Source organism: Primulina eburnea, chromosome 5, assembly GCF_022965805.1.
Source record: "Primulina eburnea isolate SZY01 chromosome 5, ASM2296580v1, whole genome shotgun sequence".
Classification (NCBI taxonomy): Eukaryota; Viridiplantae; Streptophyta; class Magnoliopsida; order Lamiales; family Gesneriaceae; genus Primulina; species Primulina eburnea.
The window spans coordinates 690242-714050 of record NC_133105.1 but is presented as its reverse complement, the minus strand read 5'-3'; the positions used below and the strand labels follow the sequence as shown (position 1 = coordinate 714050).

General features: G+C 36.9%; 6 protein-coding genes and 1 long non-coding RNA gene across 9 annotated transcripts; 4 read left to right on the top strand and 3 right to left on the bottom strand.

The window, feature by feature from the left end:
- The first annotated feature begins 42 nt into the window (after window positions 1–42).
- On the top strand, window positions 43–2027 carry LOC140832006 (ubiquitin-NEDD8-like protein RUB2). Its single transcript, XM_073195757.1, has 3 exons — window positions 43–205; window positions 1141–1400; window positions 1639–2027. Exons 1-3 carry the CDS (start codon window positions 113–115, stop codon window positions 1748–1750), a joined length of 465 nt encoding a protein of 154 aa, XP_073051858.1. The 5' UTR covers window positions 43–112; the 3' UTR covers window positions 1751–2027.
- Window positions 2028–2563: 536 nt separating this feature from the next.
- LOC140832005 (probable protein phosphatase 2C 59) lies at window positions 2564–7328 on the bottom strand. 2 transcript variants are annotated; one of them, XM_073195755.1, is made up of 8 exons: window positions 6585–7328; window positions 5457–5584; window positions 4556–4654; window positions 4304–4462; window positions 3752–3838; window positions 3557–3648; window positions 3166–3240; window positions 2564–3062 (listed from the first exon to the last, which is right to left on the bottom strand). In XM_073195755.1, exons 1-8 carry the CDS (start codon window positions 6665–6667, stop codon window positions 2904–2906), a joined length of 882 nt encoding a protein of 293 aa, XP_073051856.1. In that variant the 5' UTR covers window positions 6668–7328; the 3' UTR covers window positions 2564–2903. The 2 variants fall into 2 exon arrangements, with proteins under 2 accessions (XP_073051856.1, XP_073051855.1); XM_073195754.1 differs by having other exon boundaries at window positions 4304–4654.
- Window positions 6676–7483, top strand: LOC140832007 (uncharacterized). The gene is made up of 2 exons (XR_012117997.1): window positions 6676–6910; window positions 7323–7483. It is a non-coding gene; the product is annotated as an uncharacterized lncRNA (long non-coding RNA).
- Window positions 7484–9827: 2344 nt separating this feature from the next.
- LOC140831539 (protein ENHANCED DISEASE RESISTANCE 2-like) lies at window positions 9828–10989 on the top strand. The gene has a single exon (XM_073195287.1). It carries the CDS (start codon window positions 9910–9912, stop codon window positions 10795–10797), a length of 888 nt encoding a protein of 295 aa, XP_073051388.1. The 5' UTR covers window positions 9828–9909; the 3' UTR covers window positions 10798–10989.
- Window positions 10990–13883: 2894 nt separating this feature from the next.
- Window positions 13884–16963, bottom strand: LOC140832003 (protein TIC 55, chloroplastic-like). The gene is given in 5 exon segments (XM_073195751.1): window positions 13884–14361; window positions 14363–15172; window positions 15273–15375; window positions 15867–16457; window positions 16781–16963. Coding segments are annotated over 4 exon segments (1683 nt in total). The 5' UTR covers window positions 16313–16457; window positions 16781–16963; the 3' UTR covers window positions 13884–14037.
- A 363-nt stretch (window positions 16964–17326) lies between these two features.
- On the bottom strand, window positions 17327–19141 carry LOC140832004 (uncharacterized). Of its 2 annotated transcripts, none has more exons than XM_073195753.1 (3): window positions 18729–19141; window positions 17851–18000; window positions 17327–17655 (listed from the first exon to the last, which is right to left on the bottom strand). In XM_073195753.1, exons 1-3 carry the CDS (start codon window positions 18918–18920, stop codon window positions 17653–17655), a joined length of 345 nt encoding a protein of 114 aa, XP_073051854.1. In that variant the 5' UTR covers window positions 18921–19141; the 3' UTR covers window positions 17327–17652. The 2 variants fall into 2 exon arrangements, with proteins under 2 accessions (XP_073051854.1, XP_073051853.1); XM_073195752.1 differs by having other exon boundaries at window positions 17327–17634; window positions 18729–19139.
- A 1406-nt stretch (window positions 19142–20547) lies between these two features.
- On the top strand, window positions 20548–23739 carry LOC140832002 (thiamine-repressible mitochondrial transport protein THI74-like). The gene is made up of 8 exons (XM_073195750.1): window positions 20548–20762; window positions 21278–21676; window positions 21962–22176; window positions 22626–22696; window positions 22815–22916; window positions 23110–23227; window positions 23344–23479; window positions 23588–23739. The coding sequence occupies exons 1-8, from the start codon at window positions 20682–20684 to the stop codon at window positions 23621–23623; spliced, it is 1158 nt and encodes a 385-aa protein (XP_073051851.1). The 5' UTR covers window positions 20548–20681; the 3' UTR covers window positions 23624–23739.
- The last annotated feature ends 70 nt before the right edge of the window (window positions 23740–23809 follow it).

Here is a 23809-nt window from a genome sequence, read left to right as displayed (position 1 = left end):
TAGATCTTTTAAAATAACCGGCCCGGCCCATATAAATAGCCCATATGCTGAATTCCTTCCCAACGGAATAAAGTGCCGAGTGAAGAATTTGAGAGGAATCGAGGGCGTAATTATGCAGATCTTCGTGAAAACCCTAACCGGAAAAACAATCACGCTGGAGGTCGAGAGCAGTGATACCATCGATAATGTTAAGACCAAAATTCAGGTCCCATTTTGATGATTGATCCCTCTTTGTCGTCCCTGTTTGATTTTTTCATCTATTTGTTTTTGGTTACTTCTTACTTGATCTTCAGATACTTCAAATTGGATTATTTGGTACTGTAATGCTGATGATATCGTTCTGTTTCTCAAGTGTTTACGATATCGAAGAAACTAGGGTTTTGAAATTGCTATTCTTTCCCGTGATTTAAGTTTGAATTTCTGGTGGTGGAGCTGAACGAGGTCGGGGGGCTGGGGGGAGCTGCATATAAGGGTGAAAATAGAAAGATTCAAAAGATATTTCTGAATATGCAAAAATATTGCATATGAATACAGAACATACTCCATGTTGAGAAGGGTCACTGACCCGCTAGCGCTGAGCCTCCTTCCAGTTACGAGCTGCTGAAGCTAGCAAACAAATGATGTAATAGCCATGTTGCAACTCAGAATAGAGACATATATTGTTGCTGATTTCTGTAGTTTGTTTCTTCTTTGTGTTCCACCTATATGTTTGTGTTGAAGCTTCATGCTTACCAATTAAAGCACTGGAAGCTGGCCTGTAATATTTGCAGTAATTTGTGATTAGATGTTCTTATGTTGAGGTAATAGTTTCTACAACTGGCCAACATGAAAGGCCACACAATGAAATAAAATGAGGACAAAGAAGATTATTTCTTTTTTCTCGCTAGATCGGAGGCTTATGCTCCTCGAGTTTCCTAACTTTTCTCCTTTGTGAAGTTGGAGCCCACATTGATTTAACTTTAACCCCTACATATACTTGTATTTTCTGTGGCTGAAAGGGATTGAATATTTGCATGAGATGTGTCCATGCTGGATGTAATGTTGTTATGTTAAAAAATTGATTTGTTTTTGCATTGTGATTTCCATATGATCTCATCTTGTTCGGAAACTGAATAAATACGTCTCTTACTGCTCTTCCAGGACAAGGAAGGTATACCTCCTGACCAGCAGAGGCTCATATTTGCGGGTAAACAGTTAGAAGATGGCAGAACATTGGCAGATTACAATATCCAGAAAGAATCAACACTTCACCTTGTCTTGAGACTAAGGGGAGGAACTATGATAAAGGTTAAGACCCTCACCGGAAAAGAGATTGAAATCGATATTGAGCCAACTGATACTATCGACAGGATTAAGGAACGAGTCGAGGAGAAAGAAGGAATCCCTCCAGTGCAACAAAGGTGTGGTGCATTTTCTTTTTCTACTGACTGAATTTTTATTTAATCACCGTGATTTTGTTAGATTTGCAATAGTAGGTGGTCCAAACTTGCACGATTTTAATATTTGAAGATTTTATTTTTATTCAAGCTCATGGTATGGTCGAACCATGTCTTAAAGTCATGAAAGACTAACTGATTGACTTCAGAATTTATTCAGTGTATCGGGGATGTGTGGTGAAATGACATTTTTTGTATGTAGGCTCATATATGCTGGTAAGCAACTGGCAGATGATAAAACTGCCAAAGACTACAACATTGAGGGAGGCTCTGTTCTTCACCTGGTTCTTGCTCTGAGGGGTGGGAGTTTTTAAACTGCACATGGGATTCAATAGATTTGCAACGAACTACTTAAATTTGATGTACTCACTGGAAACTGGTTATTTTGGCTTAAAATAGACCAGTTTATTGAAATATTCATGAAATTGCGATTCTCTTCCCTTGTGTATTTGTAATACTCAATTATGAAAGTTTTTTTCCCCTGTGAATGCTCTCATTGGCGGTTGAATCATATTGAATTACGGACTTGACTCACTGAGAAGTAATTCATCACTTCTTATGAGTCCAGAAAATTGTTTCTATTTGCTGTTATATCTGTTTGTGTTGCGATTACAAAGTGATGTTTCATAAACAATTGTGGACATAATGATTAATGAGTTAGGAATTGGGAAGGCTCTCTGATTTAATTCCTACTTCTAAATTTGTGTCATGTTGCAAATTATGCGATGGGGTAAACGACGGAGAAAGTTAACCCGGTTAAACCTTTAAAAAAAAAAAACTAAACCCTGAGGGTTATTTCTTTCGTAAAAAATAAAACAAAATTAGACCATAGTTATTCCAAAAACGACTAAATAACTTCTTGTAGTCGGATCAGTATCCATTGTATGATATGCATTTGCATTCTTTCATGCGTTAATCTGGAGGTCATGAATGCTAATAGACTTCCTAAGCCCCCAAAAGCGAGCCAGTATGGGCATCTGTTCTCTTAAATTAAAGATATCCATCCATTTTACAAATGATTATGTAATGTCCTCTAGGTTTAAGTTCCTTTTCTAATTAATTAATAGACTGACATTTGGGGTTTGTGCTTTATTGTTCTTATTTTTTTTTTTTCAAACAATAAGCTATTATATCAACTCGAGAGATGAATATGTTCTGCAATCAGAAAAGTAATGGCACACGAATCTTCCGAGTAGACATCAAACAAATTACACAAGGAAATAACATTACAAATCACATGAAAGACAGCCTTTGCGTCGGGTATCTGAAGTTGCACATTCTTTAGTTCTGGAGTACAGGTTTTAAGTAGAGCATATCTTGGCAAGAGAGGTTTCTACGTCGTTTCTATACTTCATTGGAGTACAACTCTTTCTATCCGTGTTCGTTTTGTATTCCTTACTTCTCCGATCTCGGCTAAATAGAGGAATGGAAAAGGTATTGAACCGCCATATAAAAGCATTTTACGCCTCAAATTGAGTTGCTATTCGAGGGTTTATCTTGGTCAGTCAAAAAACGGACGACGACAATGGTGATATTATCAGCACTTCCTCTCTGATATGCTTCCTGCATTAGCCTCTTTGCTGCTTCTTCGGGCTCTTGGATCGGTTTAGTCATCGAAACGGCTTCCTGTAGATAAAGGTTTAGTTACAAAATATAGGTGATAGTTCATCCTCATATTTAATAGAGGGCATCAAGACACAACCACAAAACTGAACCCAAAATGTAGCACCTCGTTCGTAACAACATCCCAAAGTCCATCACTGGCAAGGATGAGGAACTCCAAGGTGTCGTCAACCTTTTGCTCCTGTGGAAAACAAGGTATGAAAACATTGGATAGGATTTTAGCAAAATCCCATGTACGCGAGAACATTAAGACCTATTGAAGGTTTTCTTGAACATTTTTCCTTGCATGGAACGAGCCATAAACTTTAAAATATCAGGAAATGACAAATTGGGGATGACATACACAACACGATCAGATGTTTCAAACAAAAAAAAAAATCCAATTTCACAATAACATAACAATTCGTCCACATCTTCCTTCCATCAAAATAATATGATAGTTTGCATGATATTGATTTATTCACATATATCATTATGAGAGCGTCTTTAGACCACACCTGAATTTCTGGATCCGCGACAACATACTGCTTCAACAGCCTATCACCAAATGCACGAGATACTGCAAGCACACCTCCAACTCTCCAAGTCCCTATGGAGAATATCAAATCACAAGAAAGCCGGAAACCATTCATACCACAAGAATGATACCATATAATGATCAAGGCTGAAAAGGCTATGGTGACTACTTCTACCTGCCCACATCACAAAACCTCCAGCATCTTCAATTCTCTGTCTCTCATCTGTTTGGTCTGGTTTGTGATCTCGGGATGCCGCAATGGCTGAAAAATACAACCAAACCGTTTAATCTCGTGGAATAACAAATTCCAGGGTGAATACTGTTTCACAAAGAGCAATAAGCTAGAGTTTTCTCAAAAAGTTCCAAATGCTAACCGATAATCTTGCCTGTCTAACTGTATCATATAATATATTCCCTGAATTTATTGGGTTCTAATTTCAGCATGTAGTGATGTAAAGTGTCGGTTGCCATAACAAAGTTATTATACAATAACAGTTTAACTCAAATATTTAGTCTACATAGCAGCCTAACTGTTAAATTTCCATTCTTGTACGGTGAAAGCAGTCATGCAAGACTGCAGGCCTATCACTTATACCCAAAAAATGTGGTCGGTTTTAATTGGCAATGACTTTCATTTTCCATCTAAAAAGATAAAACTGATTCAATTTAGATTTCAGGGAGTAATTGTATATAAAGATGCTTAGAAACACGAAGCATGTGAACTTACCATTACCAGCCCGGCAAATGACAGCTCTGGAATCACCAACATTTGCCACCAATAAACGGTCACCAACAAGGATAGCCGTGGAAGCAGTTGACCCTGCATCCCTGTTCTGATTATTTTCAGATTTCAAGAACTCCGAGTCTGTATGACTGTATGCATCAGCTGGAAAGGAACCAAGACAGCAAAACAAAGTGAAAAGTAAGAGAATCTTATAAAATATTATGCAATAATTATGATGAAACATGAAAAACATACCTATAGCCGATCTGGTGTCTGAAATAAATTTTGGGTGTCTGATCAGATTATTGAAAAGGTTTTTTTTAACATATTCTGCAGCCCGAGCTCCACCATGACCTAAAATCGCAAAGAAATACGCAAGTGAAGAATGGCTCTAAAAACTTAGAATTTGGTAAACTACTACCCACAAGTCACGCAGCAGTAAATTCTAGATCTAGGAAAAGTAACACGAAGTAAATTAGGTGAAACTATAGGGATGTTGATCAAAGAAAGATCAAGAAAAGAGTAGAGTGGACAAATATTAGGCCATATTACTTGTTAATATGAATGTGCTGGTTGACGATTTACTGACTTTTGAATAAGACAAGTCGTTCACAATAATTTGCATATCCATCAACAAAGGTAGATGTGAATGATTTCGTTAGTTCTTGGCCTGCCACATTTGTAATTTATGTCCCCTCCATCGATTATGTTTATAAATTTATCAACAAAAAGAAAATCAAGTTAATGAAAAATTTAGCACATGGAAAATTTCCTTTTTCCATATATTAATTATGGGGCTAGAACGTAGATCTTCTAACTCTTTGAAAGGGGAACCAGTGAATACAATCAAGCTCCATTGCAAGAAAACAATAGAATTTAAGAACCATTGCAAGTCCAGAAGAAAAAACTATATTATTTACATGAACTGCGATTCAATGGATTTTGGAAGGGCAAATGTGCATTTAAAAAAGGCACAAAATTCAAAATTTGCATCTCGCCTCCCGCTAGATCCATCCCTGATCATAACATATTATTGTAAGCTTATAAACGTAGGTTAATGGTTTCTTTCATTAAAATTTTGAAGGTAGACTTGGGTAAATTCCAATGGTCCCTCCAACGCCTGGAGAGAAATTGAGCGAGGAAGGGATAGACCTACCATCAAAGACACCAAACAGACCGACTATCTCTCCATCTACACCATCAATTCTTGTCTCATAGAAATCCTCCATCGAGGACCTTTTACCTGGAGCACTTGCATATCCGTAACTGAACTTCCCATTCTGACTGCAACAAGGTGATTAGATTAGGGGCATTAAGGGTTAGACACATATCACGCAACGTTTTTTTTTTCACTTTGAGATTAACATCAATGATTATCTCGACGGGGTATGACGGAACAGAAACTTCAGTCCAGTACAGTTTCAATAAATTTAAACCTAATTGCTGCTATTCATACCATGCTTGAAAGCCTAGAAAAGAATAGAATAGCTTGACGTCAAAAAGGTTGTTGCTTATTCAAGTTAGCCCGTTTCCAAAGCCACAGATAATGTCAATCATACTAACAACTTCATTTTTCCAGACTTCTTTGCTATATATACTGAGTTAAATCCCATAGATGAAAGAAGTATCTTTTTTTAGAACAACAAAAAAAAAAAGCAACAGCAGCACAGTAAACATGAAAAATTCAAGCTTTTCATCAAAATGAAAGGGTGATCTAAAAAATATTCGCACATAACAATAAACATGTTGTTATAAGCACCTACACTGTGCGGCACAGGATGTGGCATTAAAATTTTTTACTTTCAATGAAAACTTCAAACAAACAAATTTTACCCCAAATTAATGACAGTGAACCCGACAAAATGCGACATTAAATTTTTTTACTTGCAATGAAAACTTCAAACAAACAAATTTTATCCCAAATTAATGACAGTGAACCCGACAAAATGCGACAAAAGTTTTACAACTAACTAATCAGAGTAACTATATGTGACTCAGACCTTAAAAAACAAATCACTAACCACCAATAGCTGCTTAGAAGAAATCAAGATTGATGCAAAAAATAATGACTGAAGGCCATGGAAATCACATTTAAGAATGCAAGTGGTCAATAAAAAACAGAATAATTCAACTCGAAATGAATTAGCTCGTATTTTCTTGTTAAACATTAAAAGAATCTTGATTTGGTCAGCAAATTAGAAACCTGAAATAGCATCAATATTCAAATCAAATAAACATCATAATCAATCATATAAATTGACATGAAGCATGGATAGACGATCACCTGAGGCCTCCGCCGCTGACGGGGGCGTCATCAACTTTGTTCTGGCTGGTAGATTGTGATAAAACTGAATTGAGATAACCCATATAACCAATCTCAACCTTATATTCTTTATACTAAGAGTCCTTTTATTGCTTCAAATTTTTGACCTTTCCAAATCAAATGCACAAAGATCCAAGTTTTTTTCCTTCTGGCGAGAATGTGCAACAAATCTAGATAACCCAAAATAGGAAAATGCTTCTAGAATTGGTGTGAATAAAAGCAAAAACAACTAGATCACACCATTACAGCATCTGAAGTATTTTCAATCCCAGTAACGGATATTACAGGTTCAACCTGCCAACAAAAAACAAAAGAAAAGAGCAAAAAGCCCATCAAAATTAATATTTAATAACAGATCTAATAATATGCAAGGGCATGAACATTATGAGACACAAAAGAAGAAGCGAAAAAATCCAATGTCCTCAATTTCTTGAACCCGTTATCAGATTACAAAATCGAAATACATCAATTCCCGTCATAAAAAAATTTAAAATTTTTCCTTTTACCTCGGCTTAAAAAATGAAATCTTTTATGCCAGCAAAAACAAAATGAAATCTTTTATCACAATATGAACGAGTAACTTCTTCAACGGTGACGGTTAGTCTAACTCTCATCAAATAACATAAAAATAAACGAAAAAAAAAACAAAAAAAGCAATCCATGTTCCGACATTGAATCGCATATCTTCAGCATCCAGAGATAGACCTGAAGGATGGATTAGAGGAGAGAGCCATGACAGAGAGAGAGAAGAAGGACAAGATGAAGAAAAGACTGGCTTATCTTGTCATAGCAGAATAAATTATTGTAACAGTTTCAATCAAGAAATGGATCAATGATTAGTCGAGATTATGATAATCAAACAACAAGAATAATATCGTACAAATCCTTCATATTTCCTTATTTTTCTGGGTTTTCCCATATAATTTCCAAGAAAAAAGAGAGGGGGAAGTTCTTTCTTTTAATGCGAGGATTTGTATTCACTTGTTATGGGTGGTCTTGTCACGCTGTTTCGGGGTCCTACACATAGCCGGAAATTGAGGGAATGGCAAGACTTGGTAAACACAAATTTGACGTGTAACTTTAATTCCAAATTTTTTTTTCTTTTTGATTAATTAATTCGAATAATTTTGATTAAAGAGAATTTTAAATTGACAAAATTTGTGTGAGACGGTCTGACAGGTCATATTTTGTGATATATATCTCTTATTCAGATCATCCATGAAAAAATATTACTTTTTATGCTAAGAATATTACTTTTTATTGTGAATATCTTTAGGATTGACTCGTATCACAGATAAAGATTCGTGAGACCGTCTTACAAGAGACATACCCTTTTAAATTTATTCATATCAATTTTTACAATTATCACAAATTCAATGCTATGATCATTTAAAAATTAAAACTACCTTTTCCGATTTATGTTCCTCGATCAAACCTACTATTTCTAATATAACTTTTAGCTTTAGAACAGATGAATATAAAATCTCACCTTACCTTTATTAACCAACATTAATTGGGAAAGAAGTGGTAAAGATTAATCAAGAGGTGCCTAAGCGCCAGTGCGCCACTCTATGCCCTAAAATTTTCCAATACAACGAATGAGACGCTATTTTATAAGAGTTGTGAGTTTTTATAGACACAATGAGAAATAATATAAATATCATCTTTGAGATGATCAAATAAAATAAGAAGCATTTAAATTCATTTTGAACTTCTTTTTATTCTTTTTTCTTAAAATAGAGTTCACTTCATTTTCGAGTTATAGAACTTATAATTCTATCACACTGGAAGTCGTCGTTTCAAAAAAGACTATTATCATCTCGTGAACACCATATGCAGAACAAATTCGTCTTAAGACCAAAGAATTCTCTTTTGCCTCTACTTTCTAGGTTTTATTATCTTTAGTATGCATATCCAGTGAAGATGTTCTCGGATAATTATTGTGACGATTATGAGCCATTAGGTTTAACCCACATGAGCATCGGCACATACTTATGCACAACTATTGGTCATAGGTCGTTATGATGGTCCAACATGAGTTACATATACTGTCACTCATAGAATATTTCACACCTGAAAAGTGGTTTCTTAAGCCTGGGGTCTTTGGTTCAAGTGTTGGGGAATGTGAAATAAACCACTTTCCAAGAGTGAGATATTCTATGAGTGACGGTGTATGGACATGAGCTACGGCTCATACTAGACCATCCTAACGACCTATGATCAATAGTAGTACATGATTATAAACCGAGACTCGTGTTGATTCAGCTTAATAACTCATATTCGTTACACTTACACCAACATTTTAACTATTGAAATAAGGAAGAATGGGAAAAAGGAAAAGGTATGTATAAACTATAAAGAAATGTAATTAATGAAAGTGTGAGTTTTACGTCAAACAAAGCGGTATTTTGATTGAGAAGCTCTTTTAAGAAAAATTGATCTCTCTATCATACATCTTGGAGTCGTATTGAACAATTTTTTTCGTACGTTTTTCTTGATCTCACAGCTTATTAATTATTATTATTATTTTTTAAAGAGAGAATAATTCTTCCCTGATTTCCTCGAGGAGAAAAGTCAATTAAATGCAAGTAATTTCAATTAACTAGACTCGCTTGATCACATGTAAATCTTTGTAATATATATTGTGTATGATTATCATTGAATCATAAATTAAGCAACAAAGTTTCTATAAATTTAATGGTTTCAGCATAATTTCACGCCAATCTTAATTATGAATTCATTTGTACGATATAAAATGACACCAAATACAACACAGATTAAGAAATAAAATTTCTTGTAGCTAATAAATATTTTACTCATCATTACTTGGTATATTTTAAAAAATGAAACCAATTGTAAAAAATCCGAGATATCATTTATTTGGTACGATAATTCTATTAAATAATATTTGGATAAATATTTCGTGGATAATAGGTAAAGAAGATTTTTTAAATTTTAAAATACTGTATATTAATTTATGATAATACATGTATTGAAACTAATATTTTAGATTAGTTTAGATTGCTTGTTTTTTGTTTTTTTTTTATTTTTGTCTTTTAGCAAATGGAGAAATGTGGATATTTCCAAATCCTACACCGCATCAATTAGTTGTCAAGAATCCAAAGAGATGGCAATCTCGTAATTTTCGAGAACTTGGTATATATATATATATATATATATATATATATATATATTTGCACCAACCCAGGTATCAGCCCCCGCCTATTTCTCCTCACGGTGGAGCTTTCGACGGCGTCGTAGAAAGAGTTATTCCGACACCCTGAGTATGCTCCCTGCGAAGCTGAAGCTTAAACACCACCACCACCACTCTTCTGCCGCTTCCACTACTAGTAACTTAGATGATTGGAGGGAAGAAGCTATCAACGGCGGATCTTTGAAGCACGTGGACCTCCATAATGGGTCAAACGGCTGGGCATCGCCGCCGGGGGATGTATTTTCCGTCCGCGGGCCTAATTATTTCAGCAAGAAAGCAAAAATTCCCGCCGGAGAGTTGTTGTTGAATCCAGCTGGGGTTGACTGGCTCCGATCCAACACCAAGCTCGATCATGTACTGGCCCGGCCCGAAAACCGCGTAATGAACGCATTGCGCAGCTCAGAGAATTATGAAAAATCGAAAACTTTCGTTGTCGCGATAAATCTTCAAGTACCCGGCCGCGACCATTACTCTGCCGTTTTTTACTTTGCGACGAAATTGGACGAGTCGATTAATTCGAACCCACTGCTCTATCAGTTCATCAATGGGACAGACGCGTTTCGTAGCAGCCGGTTCAAGATCGTCAATAAAATCGTCAAAGGTCCGTGGATTGTGAAAACTGCCGTGGGAAGTCATTCGGCGTGTTTATTAGGTAAGGCTCTGAAGTGTAGCTATCATAGAGGACCAAACTACCTAGAGATTGGTGTAGATATCGGTAGTTCTGCTATAGCTACGGCCATTTTACGGCTTGCTTTGGGATGTGTTACGGCGGTGACAATGGATATGGGCTTCTTGGTAGAGGCACAAACGGATACAGAGTTGCCGGAGAGATTGTTTGGTGCGGTAAGGATATGCCAAATGGAGATGGGTTCAGCGACTTTTGTTGATGGTCCGACTCCGACGAGTAAGGTTTTGCCCATAAGCAGCGGTGGTGAAAGCGAAATTGACGACGATGAGTAGGAAGATTGGATTTTTTCATTCTTAATCAAGGTAAAGTTCTGAATTTTATGTTGATCGTGGTGAAAAAATGGAATTTTTTCTAAATGGGTAATGATTCTTGTAGATAACATTTAAGAGCTGCTGCTGGTAACATTGAATCTATTAACATTTCTTTCTTCTTACGTTGCATTGGATACAGTATTTCTTCTTTGATATGGTTGTGTCGATTATAGTTTATTTTTTCTTTGCTATGGCTGTATGTATATGTTTGCCAGTGTTTTCTTGATTTTGATAGATCAAAAGCCTCGGAGCACTCTTAGGCTTGTAGTGACCCTTTCTTAGGCTTGTAGTGACCCCTTACGCTGATGGTAAGACAACCATAGTTCAGCAGAACGACCTGTTGTATCTCGTTGATTGCTACTATCATGAGGTAATTGGTAGTGTTTGTTATCCCCACGGTAGTTGGTGATAACGGGTCAACTATGTAAACGTACTCGAGAGGCCAATAAGGTCATCTAAGGATAAGCCTTCGGAAGAAAAGACCTCAGCCATCTCATTCAATGTGAAGCTTGTGTCTACAATCTTTGGCCTCACATTTGCAGCCAAAGAACTTCGGCCATCTCTCCTCCTTGTCGGAATCTGAATACCTGGCCCTCCACTCTTTTAAAAAAAATCATAATTTTGCATTATCTTTTGCAATATAACTAACATTGGAATAAAAAGGCAAAAATACGTGTAGATTCGAGTTTTACAAATTCTACGGCATCTCTAGCTGCCAGGCAAGAAAATCGCACAAGAAACTGTTCCATGGCAAAAGACTTCAAGCACTCTTTTTGCCGAATCTATTACCGAAAATCCGTCAAGGGGTTTGTTGGCCGGATCAGTTTTCTCAGTTCCATTAATTTCCTTGTGATAACACAGAAGCATCGCATCCCTATCACAGTGATTCATGCAGTATTAAATCCACGCGGTGTTTTTTAGCAAAGTACTTAATAACTTTCAAGCAACAATTATGAGTCGCCCTCTTCGGGATTTGACAGCTTGAATCTTTACAAATGATAATTTTTTAAAAAATCAAGAATGTACGACCTCAACAAAACAATCGTGGAAAAGCACGAATCGGCTTTCTAGGGACAGTCTGATCCTCAGAAGAAGCGGTTCTCACTGTATTTTTCACCATTATTTCAGCAGTCGGGCAAGAAAATGTATAGAATCTTAAAGAAAGACTAGTAGAGGAAGAAGCTGTTGTTTGAATAATACCCTGGATATGTTGAATGTCTTCACACGATCAAAGCGCAGCAACTTGGATCACGAAACCGCAGCAACAAAGATTAAGTCGAAGCAAGGAGGATCCTTTCTCCGCAAGACGAAATTGCCCGTATCAAAGTGCTATACGTTGCAGGCAATCGTCTCCAAGATACAACGACTTCACTTCGAGATATTGCAGCACTACAAGTCTCGAAGCAGCGAACAGTATATGCAGCAACTTTCAAGTAATTTTCGAAATAATAGGATGCAGCAATATGAGTAGGAAATGAAGCCAAAAATTCAGCAGCCTTTGAATGTGGTTTGATGGATCATTTATAGAAGATCATTGGTTGCGTTGAGGAGACACGTTTCTCCAGACCGGATGCGTAGAAGAGACACTTTTCTAGTCAAAGGACACACGGTTTGGTGGAAAAGCAGCCTAGAGCAGGTGCAGACATAGCCAAGAGACGCACACATTGATTGGTGCTTTCGGAAACAGCGCCTCGCGCGCGGCTGCGCGACATTACGCGCGGCCGCGCGCGACATTCTGTCCGCGCACAGCAAGTGGCGCGAGCCTGCGCGAGAATCGGCGCACCCGCGCGCGATGTTCTGTTTAAATGACCAAAATCTAGAACCAAGCGCGCATACGCGCAAGATGTGGCGCACCCGCGCACACATCTCTGTTCCGAAGGCCTTCCTCATCTTGGCACAACAAAATTTAATTTCACCCAAATTTTGTCCAAAAAGATTTATATTGGTCCTAGACCACACCTCGCCGCGCCGAGCCGGCCGGGTGTGCGCGTGTGTTTAATACACCGAGACATAGCTCACTAGCGTCTTCCCCCATCTAAAATCTTCTGGTATCCTGGGGGTCCAAACCCCTAACTCAAACTTAGAGTTTGTCACTTGTCCACTTTTACAATGTGGTACAACTCCCACTTTCTTTGCCCTTCAACAACTCTTTCATTATTCATTTATCCAACAGAAGCTGATTGGCAATAAACATAAGTAGCTTGTAATGATGAAAAAACCTCTTAGTTTCGCCATATTATGTGAATTTGGAAAGAATAGTTCTCCGCAACTTTCTTCACTCATATTTCTTAATTTGAAAGTACGAATGCACCTATGTTTTTTTATTTATTTGCATGCGCATTTATTTCATGTGGCCGCAGTAGGCTGGCAACGATTCTGTTAGGCAGTAATCACTAATCACTCCCCTTGTTCATTATGGATACGCGATAGAGAGGGGAATTCTTTTTTCTATTTTTCAATAACTTTCTTGACCAATGCATTAATATTGTTTGTTTACTAGACAGGAGTAAACAGAGTTTGAATTATTACAGGTGGGTGGAAGTAGGGTAGATTAGCCTAAATATAATTACTACATTGTCAGATCTCAGAATCCTACAGCAATTCATCAAGGGCCCTAGTAAGAGAGGTGGGTAGTTGACTATCGGGGGCGTCTGAGTTGATCCTACAAGGTTTGCTCTTAAATCTTAAATGGATAGTTTAAGGTTTGATCAGTCTCGAATTTAATAAGTGCACACCCAAAAATAAAAATTGTGGATTGTCATATGAAAAAAGAGAAAGAGGTTGGTGTTGATAAATATTTAAAATATTTACTGCCCGATAATGAATGTGTTACGATAATCTATCATATTCATCGCAGAGTTGTATATTCTCAGCTGTCAATCAAGATACATCACATATATTATGGCAATCGATATAGCTTCACGGATTCGCTTTGTTTGTGGACATTCTATACGGGGTTAATCTATTTTTCGATATCAACAATCATATTCTTCGCCTTTAAATCAGAATACTAAGCAATACAAGCAGTGAGTAGCTGGCAAACAGAGTGAAAAGTCTACCGCAGATAATTTTGGAAGCTTATATCTTTCAACCTTATTACAAGGGTAAAGAACTTACAAATTCAATACGTTCAATCGAGAAATGAGTTCATTTACTAACTAGCTCTCCAAGAACTTGTTATTTACAACTTGCCATGTAGGATCAAAACCTTCTGTGCGTCCTTATGAAGTTTGTCGTGAACATCGTAATTCCAGTCGAAGAAAGATGAATTCCGACCAAGCACAGAGAAGTAGAAAACAATAGCACGGCCTTCCATTGCCTTCCAGATATAAGAATCGCAAATGCAGTTGATATAAGAGCAGCTGTAGAGAAAATGTTTTTCCACGTTCGAAATGCTTTGATAGTATTCATGCATTCTTTGCAATGAATAACATGCCGGAAATATCTGTTGGCAGGATTTGGTGCATGCATAGTTCCGATCCCTCCTTTTGCCGGTTGAGATGCTGAGAGATTTGCGACCAAGCCAAGCAGGTGCATGCTCAATTACGGCAGGGTATTCGGGTAGAGATATTGTGCTGTGTCCAAAATAATAAGGCATTCCGTGCCCGACTTTGTCCATCCATTTTCGATATTCGGCTACCCATGTGTCCGATGATCTCAAGTTTATATACAGTTCTTTAGTGGGAACTTTTTCTTTCATAAGAATCTCGTTTTGGGACGAAAGGAATCCCATATCTTGCTCGAAAACTTTACAAGCATTCTGATGGAAATACCACCGTGGAAATAGTCTTAAGAGCATTGATGGTTTTCTCGTGTTCCCGAATCTGACTATGAGCATTGATTTTCCTTGTCCAGAGGGCCGACAAAGGAACAGTCCTGAAAAGTAGTGTTTCTCACCGTTCTTGTCGATGATCTCCCGGTTGTTCTGAAGAACGCAAGGGGCCTCAAAACGTAAGAAGTTTGGTATGTAGTTTGGTGTTGACCGGTCTTTTTCTTTTCCCCACCAGCCTGCAAAGCCTCGGTCTGTCCTCTCGGTGACCTCAAAAAACAGCGAGGTTGCATCTTCCCGTTTGGCCGTAAAATCTGTTCTATCGTGTGAAATAGGCACATGGGCGGGATCCATGAGGTTTTCCAAGAGGATGGAATGATCATATGGAAGCTCGTGGATTGATGAAATGTCTCGAAATCCAGGCCTGTCAAAGTTCTCGAACCAAGGTATTTTCTGGAAATTTGGTGGTGTGTTGTGAGACATCCAAATCCATACAACACCTTGGGACTCTTTGATTTCATATGATTTCAAACAAGCAGATCGTGGAATTTTTGCACCTGAGGATAGCTGTGAAACAAATTAGCAAGAACGAAACCATTAAAGATCGACTATGTAAATAAACACTTTGACCGACGAAATTTGTAGGGACTATGTATGGAGTCCCAACCTGTGGTATTTTCACACATATGCCATTCCCATCAAATTGCCAGCCATGATACAAACATTCCAGTCGCCCGTCAAACAACTGACCTTCCGAGAGTTTCGCTAGCCTAAACGAAAATAAAATAATTAAAGGTCATGAAAGTTCATTCAGCTGAAAATTAATAGAGAAGGCGTCGTAGAATGATCTAAATTCTTCTAATACTTGAATGCTGGATCTATTAATTCACTGCATATAAAAGGAAGAGATGCAATCACAGGTGGAGTACAAGTTATTTCTTTCATGCTTAATCATCAGCTAAGTGAGTCAAACCAAAACAAGTCAAGCTGTGGAATATAATTTTTCAAAATGGCTACCTCATTTCTGATAAATCATCGAGAACAACTCTAAGATTTCTATCAATTTAACTACAGCCCACATATTTCCGAGATTACCAACCTAGAATTCTTGGATCCAATAATCCAATTTCAATTTACTAAAGAAAGAAACCATGATCCCAACACACCAAACTCCGAAACCTTTTCTTAACTTACACAGATTCATTCACATTTACTGAAGAAAGTACTAAACTTCACCAAAAAAAAAGGTCAGAATAAATACCTGTGTGGGCATCGATCTTCATAACACCTAAGCTCTCCAGTACCGTCTCTGTACAACACAACTTGCTTGTCATATACAGTTAGGCCTAAAGGAGCATCATCTGGCACATTCTTGGAAAGATAAAGCGGGTACCATTCTTCAGTCCAATCATAGCTAACCACATCTCTCTGTTCAATAACTTCTTCTTGATTCGATGCTCCGAAACTTACACTTTGGTCACCACCATCCTGCAATTCGACACCAACTTCTCTTGCGACTGCGTTCAACTTCTGCCCACTTCTCTTGATCTTTTCATGTTGATAGGAAGGGTGGCTTTGGGATGGATGGGCAAATAGAATGGCTTTGCGTTTGGTAAGTCTGTTGTGAACTGGGCCAAGATGTGAGAAAGTTGTGATCTTGAGGAGCGGCGTATCCGATAAAAAGGGTCGCAACTGTAACACGGCCATGCTTCTTTTCTTGGAATCAGGGCGTGATCGGGGAAGAACAAATTTGTTTTCGCGAATGTAATCTAAGAGAAAGTGTAGGTGATCTTGCGGAATATGAACGGGCTAATACTTCAGGAACTGGTGTAGTAATTCCAGCCACACAATCCTTGACCAAATATGAACAAACAAAAGTCAGAAACTCGGGCGTTGGGATCGATAGCATCTCGATTAGTTTTCAGATTCGCATACGGTCAAATAATCAAGATTAAGATAATCAAATCAAGCTTCGTCTTCAGAGAATAATTTATAATCATTAAGGATTACTTATTAATCCAAGACATGGTTGGTTGTTAATGAAATATTTTGCATTCTGAAAAAGAAGCAAGCAAGCTTGAGCAAGTTTAGAAGGTCTCACTCACTGTGTGTTTCTATGGACACATGGTAAATTTCAAAAATAAAATACTAAGTGGATTTATTGAGCCGGCCCACCTATTCGTATGGGCCTTAGTGGGTTCAATAGGCCCATCGATGTGAATAAGGGCCACGACCTCTATAGGAGCAGTCAAGATTCAACTTGGAAGCTTACACTCAACGTGCACATGTTTCAAAATGATAATCCTTTCAACGCCTTCTCTAGCACTGCTCGGAAGCAACTTCTTGTTCCTTTATTCGGCTAAAAAAAAATAATCAAAGTTCAAACTCTATCGAGTAGAAATTCTTCGAACTCGAGCTCGACAAGCTCGCTTTTCTTGTCTTGAACATCGTCGGAACTCAAGTTCAAGCTCGGAGTTCTGACAGTTTTGTATATAATTTTTTTTATAAAAAAAAAACATAGTTATTTTAAGTAATTTGCTAAAAAAATAAATTAAAAGAATTCTATCAAATAACTACGAAGCAAACTCGAGCATAACAAATTGAATATGAGGCACCAACGTTAGAGCTCTGGGAGCCCGATAAAACTGGAGTCGTAAATATTCTACCTCTCATTTGCTTCTACTATAGGTTATCGTCCAAAAATGTAAAATACACTAAAACTGGAAAATCGCAGGACGAACAGCACTTGCCTAGTCCGTTGTCACTCAGTGCTCAAGGCCAAGACAATAATAGTTTTCATCAACATCAAAGAATTTATCAAACCATATGATTTACAACTTCCAACAAAATAATAAAAGGCGCATTATGGTAGCTTGGAGCTGGCTAGATTCGAAATCGACTGAAGCAACTTAATAGTTCTTTTAGCTGTGATGACCTTAAATGGGATGCTCCTACTTTGAAACAGGAGGTTCTCCAAGCCATTTTGCACGGTAACCAGTTCCTTTACAATCAGAACAGCATGCAGAACCCTTCAAACATGTCAGGCATCACTGATCAGAGTCACCACAAGAAATTACATAATTGGTTCACATAATTCACCCCTCTAATTTTACATAGTTGCTTACGCAGCACAAAAATGGAAAATAGAAAGAAACATTTCAATTGCATCATCGCTTGCACTTGGGATTTTCGGTCCACGTTAATGGTTACATGCAGAATGAAGGGTCTACTTGATCACTATTTACCTTTCCAGAGCATATAACACATGTAGTATTTCTGGAAGGGACTTGACACAGCATGTTATCACCTATAATGAAGAAACCAGTCCCACTGCACCATTTGCATTCAACATGTCCTTTAGAGTTGCAAGAAGAACATGCAACCGGTCTTGGTTGCTGCATTCACAAACAATAGAGATTGATAAAAGAAAGAAAAGTAGCCCACTATACGGTTATCCAAAAAAGGTGTTGAATCATTGAAGGCAAAATGCAATGGAATCAAGCTAGTAGATTCATTTAAGATATTACAATCAAAGCACCAAACAAGCAACATTCAACTGACAATACCACCGTTTGGAAAGAGGTATTCAGCCATCCAACATAGGTTGCCCAACACATATGCAGAAAATAGATGCCATTAAAAACCAAAGAGCAAACAGTCTAAAACAAAATCCTCTAAGATAATCAATCCAATCAGTAAAATTTGAATGACGCGGAAGAGGCTACAGGAGGGGAAAATTCCACCCTAAACGAAGGATGATTCGCCTCAGCTCATCCAACATCATATGCCGAAATTTTCTTCTTTTTCTTTCATAAAACACTTCCTCAGAGTCTTAAGAAAATCTTTTATTTCCTCTTCGTAAATCACTTTAGGATCACCGGGTTAAAACATTCTAGACTAGTTGTGGCTCATCAAAATATCACATAATAAATAAAAAAAATCCCTAATTTCGTTTTGCCACTCATTTTCTAATGGACGTCCCTCGTTGTTTTCTTTTTTCAAGAATTCAAGCCGACATACACGAAAATCACCCGATAAACATTCATCTTTCTAAAATATCATGAAAAACCCAGAAAGATCATCGAATTGAACTTAAATTCAACAGCAGAAAAACAACAAAAACCTGAGAAATCAACCAGGCACGCTCCATACGTTCAGCAAAGTTAGGATTCCCAAAAGGTTCTAACTTTGAAGCTCTTATTCCCCCGGCTCCAACACCGACCTTCCTTTTTGTCATCAATCCTACGTTCCCCGGTGATATGCCAAATTTTATCGGGCTCAAATTAACGGGTTTGCAATAAAAACCACTCGACATTTTTGGCAAGATTTTCAGTTATCCAACAACCGGAGTTATGATTTTTCACAGTAGGGTGATTTCATTACGAGAAAGATCAAGATCACAAGATATTTATGCAACCCGTTGACTTGATCTCAAAAGTTTCGTGGGAAATTCGATCTACGGAGTTATACATAGTGTTGGACGAAGTATTCAGTCGGTTCAGCTCCGAACCGGACCTACTTGGTATTGTCCCTTTACGCTTTTTTTCAATTTTGAGCCATTAGGTGTCCGATATTTTCCATTTCCTTCACGAGTACAAATTTGATTTGAGGCAAGCCATAATCTGATATATATAAACTCTTTTAAAAATTCATATTTGAGTTCTAGAAATTATGGAGGAGCTCTAGCATTATTAATCAAGCTCGATGATATTTAATGAAAATCGTGTAATGTAATTCACATACATAATTATTGAAAATAATATTGCGATCAAAACTAATTCATATTCTGGAAACTTAATGACATTTAGTTGTTTATGGAACCAACTTCTCACACCAACAATCTTAAATAGTTATGAGTCTGATATTAATTGCACATGTAACTAACTTGTATATGCGAAATACTGAAATATGAGTGATAACTATTACTTGTCACGAGTGGCATCTTCTCATGGATGGACATAGGGACTACCCTTTTGAATTTCAATTCTACACTCCAATTCATGACTTGAAAATGGCACACCAACTAAATAAAATCATCAATGAAAAGGCTATCCAAGATGACTTATTCATATAGTACATGAATCAGAATGACTATCAATCACTTCTTCTATTACCCTGAGATACCAAAACGACCTATAGTTTAGTGTCGAAGATTGTGGGTTACATCGTGAACTACCACATTAACAATTCGTGTGAGTAAAAAACAACGTATTAGTTATACTGACTTGTACACATCTTAATTTTTTATAGTGCATGCTTTCATGATTTCAACACCTTAAATCCACAACACGAAATGCAATTACATGTCAAAAATCTTCTTTGCCATCAATGTCCGATGTGTAAAAAGGACTGTATTGCAGAAAAATCAAAGAATCACCAAAATCTTGTGTCTTCAGCTGTTTTTTTCTAGCAGTCGTTTGCTTTGTCGATGCCTCGACATAAAATTGTTAGTGACATTGCTGATTTAATGGTAAAAAAAGACAGTTTAAAGTAGAAAAGGTATGTTCTTTGGGACATTTTTTCCATTGAAACATTAGACTGAGACAAGAATGACCAATTTTGCAAATTGATTTTGATGGGTTTAAAATGTGAATGAAATCTAGTTCGTATTTTGCTTAAAAGGATTAAAAACTATTTGGAAAAGGAATCGTGTTTATATGTGTACAGTTTACAGTTGAGTATTATGGAATTACTGCAGCCTTATTTCAAGAAATTTAAAGATAAAATATTCTAGATAAATTTATGGCATATGATTTGAGTATTTTTTAAATAATTATCTTAAAATATCAATTTCTAATATTTTATATTTAAAATAACTCGATAATCTAATTAATTATGTCAACGTCTATTTAAATAATAATACAAAAATGGAGAGATATATTAATTTTTTAATTAATTGTTTATTATTTATTTTAACAAAATCCACGTGTGTCGTATTCTCCCATTTAATTTCTTGTCTGTTTTTAACCTCTCGGCTTCCCACAATCTCACGTCTATAATATTCATAGACCGAAGACGAATGCTATATGTATATTTTAAAAACATTTTTGGAGTTTGATTGGTGTTTTTCTTGAAGATGGGCTGGGAGTACAGAGCTGGTTTGGGGATGATCGGGACTTTTGTGCTGATATGGGTTACTTCTGCGGAGGTCACTCAGGTATATGGTTCCTGACCTTTGCCGTGTGTTTTGTGTTTTACCTGAATTTCAATGGATTTCTTTGGTATTTGGTTCTCGTTGGGCCCACTAATTTGACTGTTTCTTGACGGTTCGAGAAAAGAAATTCAGTTTGCATGTGGGGTTTTAGCTATTGGATTGAATGGACCTAAATTCTTAGTCTTGGCGTGTTCTTGTTTGTTTTCCTATTTTCTTGAGAGGATTTACTTTAGGTAGTTTGTTTTTGCATTTGTTTTAGGATTTTTTAGCGTGACCATATATAGATTTCGCAGCTGGGTCAATTAATTGGATATAGCATGAACGTGGGGACCAAATTTATATAAATGATGATGGATACACAAAAATTTGATAAAATTATGGGTTGTCGGCTGAAGTGAATTATAGCAGAGTTCATACAATGAGATTTCTATTGAAAGCTTGTTATTAATAATGATCAGATTGCATGCATATGAACTTTTCTTGCATACCTACATTTGAAATTTACATTATTCTTGCAGAAAATTTTTGTGGAGTACAGACAACCATTTGCTCTCACATATACGTGGATATCTTTAATGGCGGTATTTATTCCCTTGTCATTTTGCAAAGATTTCATTTGCAAATTATCGTACAAGAAATGGCTTAAAAATATATATGGCGACAATAGTATCTCAAATTCATTGGGTGTACAAGATGTTCCTCTCCGATTCAATGAGAGATGGCATGATTCAGAGGGACCTTTGCAACACTACTTGATGACAGCTACGAGTTTAAGTGAAACAGAAGCTGGACAACCATTATTGTTGTTTAAGAACGAGGACGATGAATTCCTCTTGCTTGAAGAGAGACTCGAGCTTAGCTCATGGGAAGTAATGAAATACAGCCTTTATCTCACTCCTTTATGGTTTATAACGGAGGTATCCTTTTGCTTTTGTATGATGAATTTTAGCATGTATAAATGGGCTTAATATTGCTTTCACGGTTTGGATCTAAAAAGAGCAAGTGAAGGTCATGATGTTGACAATTTCCCTTCAGATAGCTAGGCCACCGACCTACCTATTTATTTCTAAGACTATCATCATTTTTTTCAATCCCACGAAGTCTTTTCACATAAGATGCATGGTTTTTCTTCAAATCTTTTGGTTATCAACACTAAATTAGAACATTATAAATTGGTTGTATTAAATTTGGGTTTGTTGCAGTATTTTTCAAATTCTGCGCTGGCGTATACTAGTGTAGCGAGCACAACTGTCTTAACATCAACATCGGGGCTCTTCACACTTTTCTTTGCAGCAGTAATAGGAAAGGATTCTGTTAATGTGACAAAAATTGCTGCCGTTGTGATAAGTATGGCTGGCGTTGCAATGACTACTGCAGGGAAAACCTGGGCCACTGATGAAATGCTTAGCACATCTGAGTAAGCATAGTTACTAACTTTTGGCTTTTTCTTACTTATTTTCTTGAGCAAACATCAACTCGGTTTTGTTATTTTTCACTCAGAAGCCTCAACCTTTTGTTTTCATGGTTGGATATATATTCAGTTTTTCATTAAGTTACTCATAAATATTGTGTTATCCTTAGGAGCATGAAACAGACTGGTCTTTGGCTTGATTCCTTGGACAAATAATGATTCGTTACCCTTAATAAGCATGAATCATAACCTGCATACTTAAAAGAAGATAATGGATTAAAGTAGATTGTCTTTTGATTTTGTGTATGCATAAGAAAGCATCTCCTCGGTGAAGCCTTCCTTGCATAAGGCCATTACTAATGCTGATTTGACTTGTTAGGCATCAGTTTTTACTTCAGTATTTTGGGGGCAGGCCACGTTTTATATATTTGCTATTGATTTCTCATTTTACCTAGGATGAGACGGCATTCCATCACTGGGGGCATTTTTGGTCTGCTCTCTGCAGTATTCTATGGCTTATTTACAGGTATACCTATTATTGGATTACAAAGCACTACCAAATAAAAATACACGTCTCATTAAATTCATTGTCATATGGTTTCTCATTCGAACTTTGTGGTATAAACTCTATATGGGTTTCATAGTGCTGCTCAAGAAATCTGCTGGATCAAAAGGAGACAAGGTTGAGGTGCAGAAGTGCTTTGGATATATAGGATTGTTTACTTTTTTAGGCCTTTGGTGGCTGGGTAAGAGACTGCTACTTTTCTATATCAAACTACTTCCAATGCTTGTTGTGAGTCCTGTGATCTTGTAAAACAGTTGGCAAAACCGTGTCCACAGTCTGTTATTATCCATTCTGCTTCATTGTGGAATATTATTAGTTTAGAAATTAGTTGGCTCTAACTGTCCATATCTCTCGTAATGCACGGGATATTGCAGCATTCCCATTTAATGCATTGGGAATAGAGCCGGATTTCAAGTTTCCAAGTTCAGTATCCATGTGTGAACTTGTTCTGCTTAATGGTCTCGTGGGAAGTGTTCTATCAGACTACCTATGGTATATAGTTTTTTGCACAATTACATACTCGTTTTACTTAAAAAACTTGGAAAGCTTTACCTACAAGAACTCTTACCGTTATCATCATTCGTATGATGATTCGAATTATGAAACAGGGCTCTCGCTGTAGTGTGGACAACCCCTCTAGTGGCAACTTTAGGAATGTCCTTGACCATACCAATAGCCATGGTAGCAGATATGTTAGTTCATGGCCGTCATTACTCTGCCATCTATATCTTGGGATGCGTTCAGGTCCGGTCCTGTTTCCTTTTCTCTCGACCTTTGTTTTTGTCCATCTGGTCAAGAGTTCATTGCATTTTTCCTGAGTTCCTGACGTTTTACCTCCTGTTTTTAATGCAGGTATTTACTGGATTTGTAATTGCAAATCTGTCTTGATAGCTTTTTCCTGTAAATAAAGATGATAAAACAATGAAACGAGTCGACCTTTGGTTCTATGCATCTTATAAACTTTTGACTCCAAATTGTACTTAAAAGATTTTATTTTATTGTCTTTATATTCCAACATAATCATTCATTCATCATTTACACAAATATACATTCAAATTTAGGAGAGAAAACTTT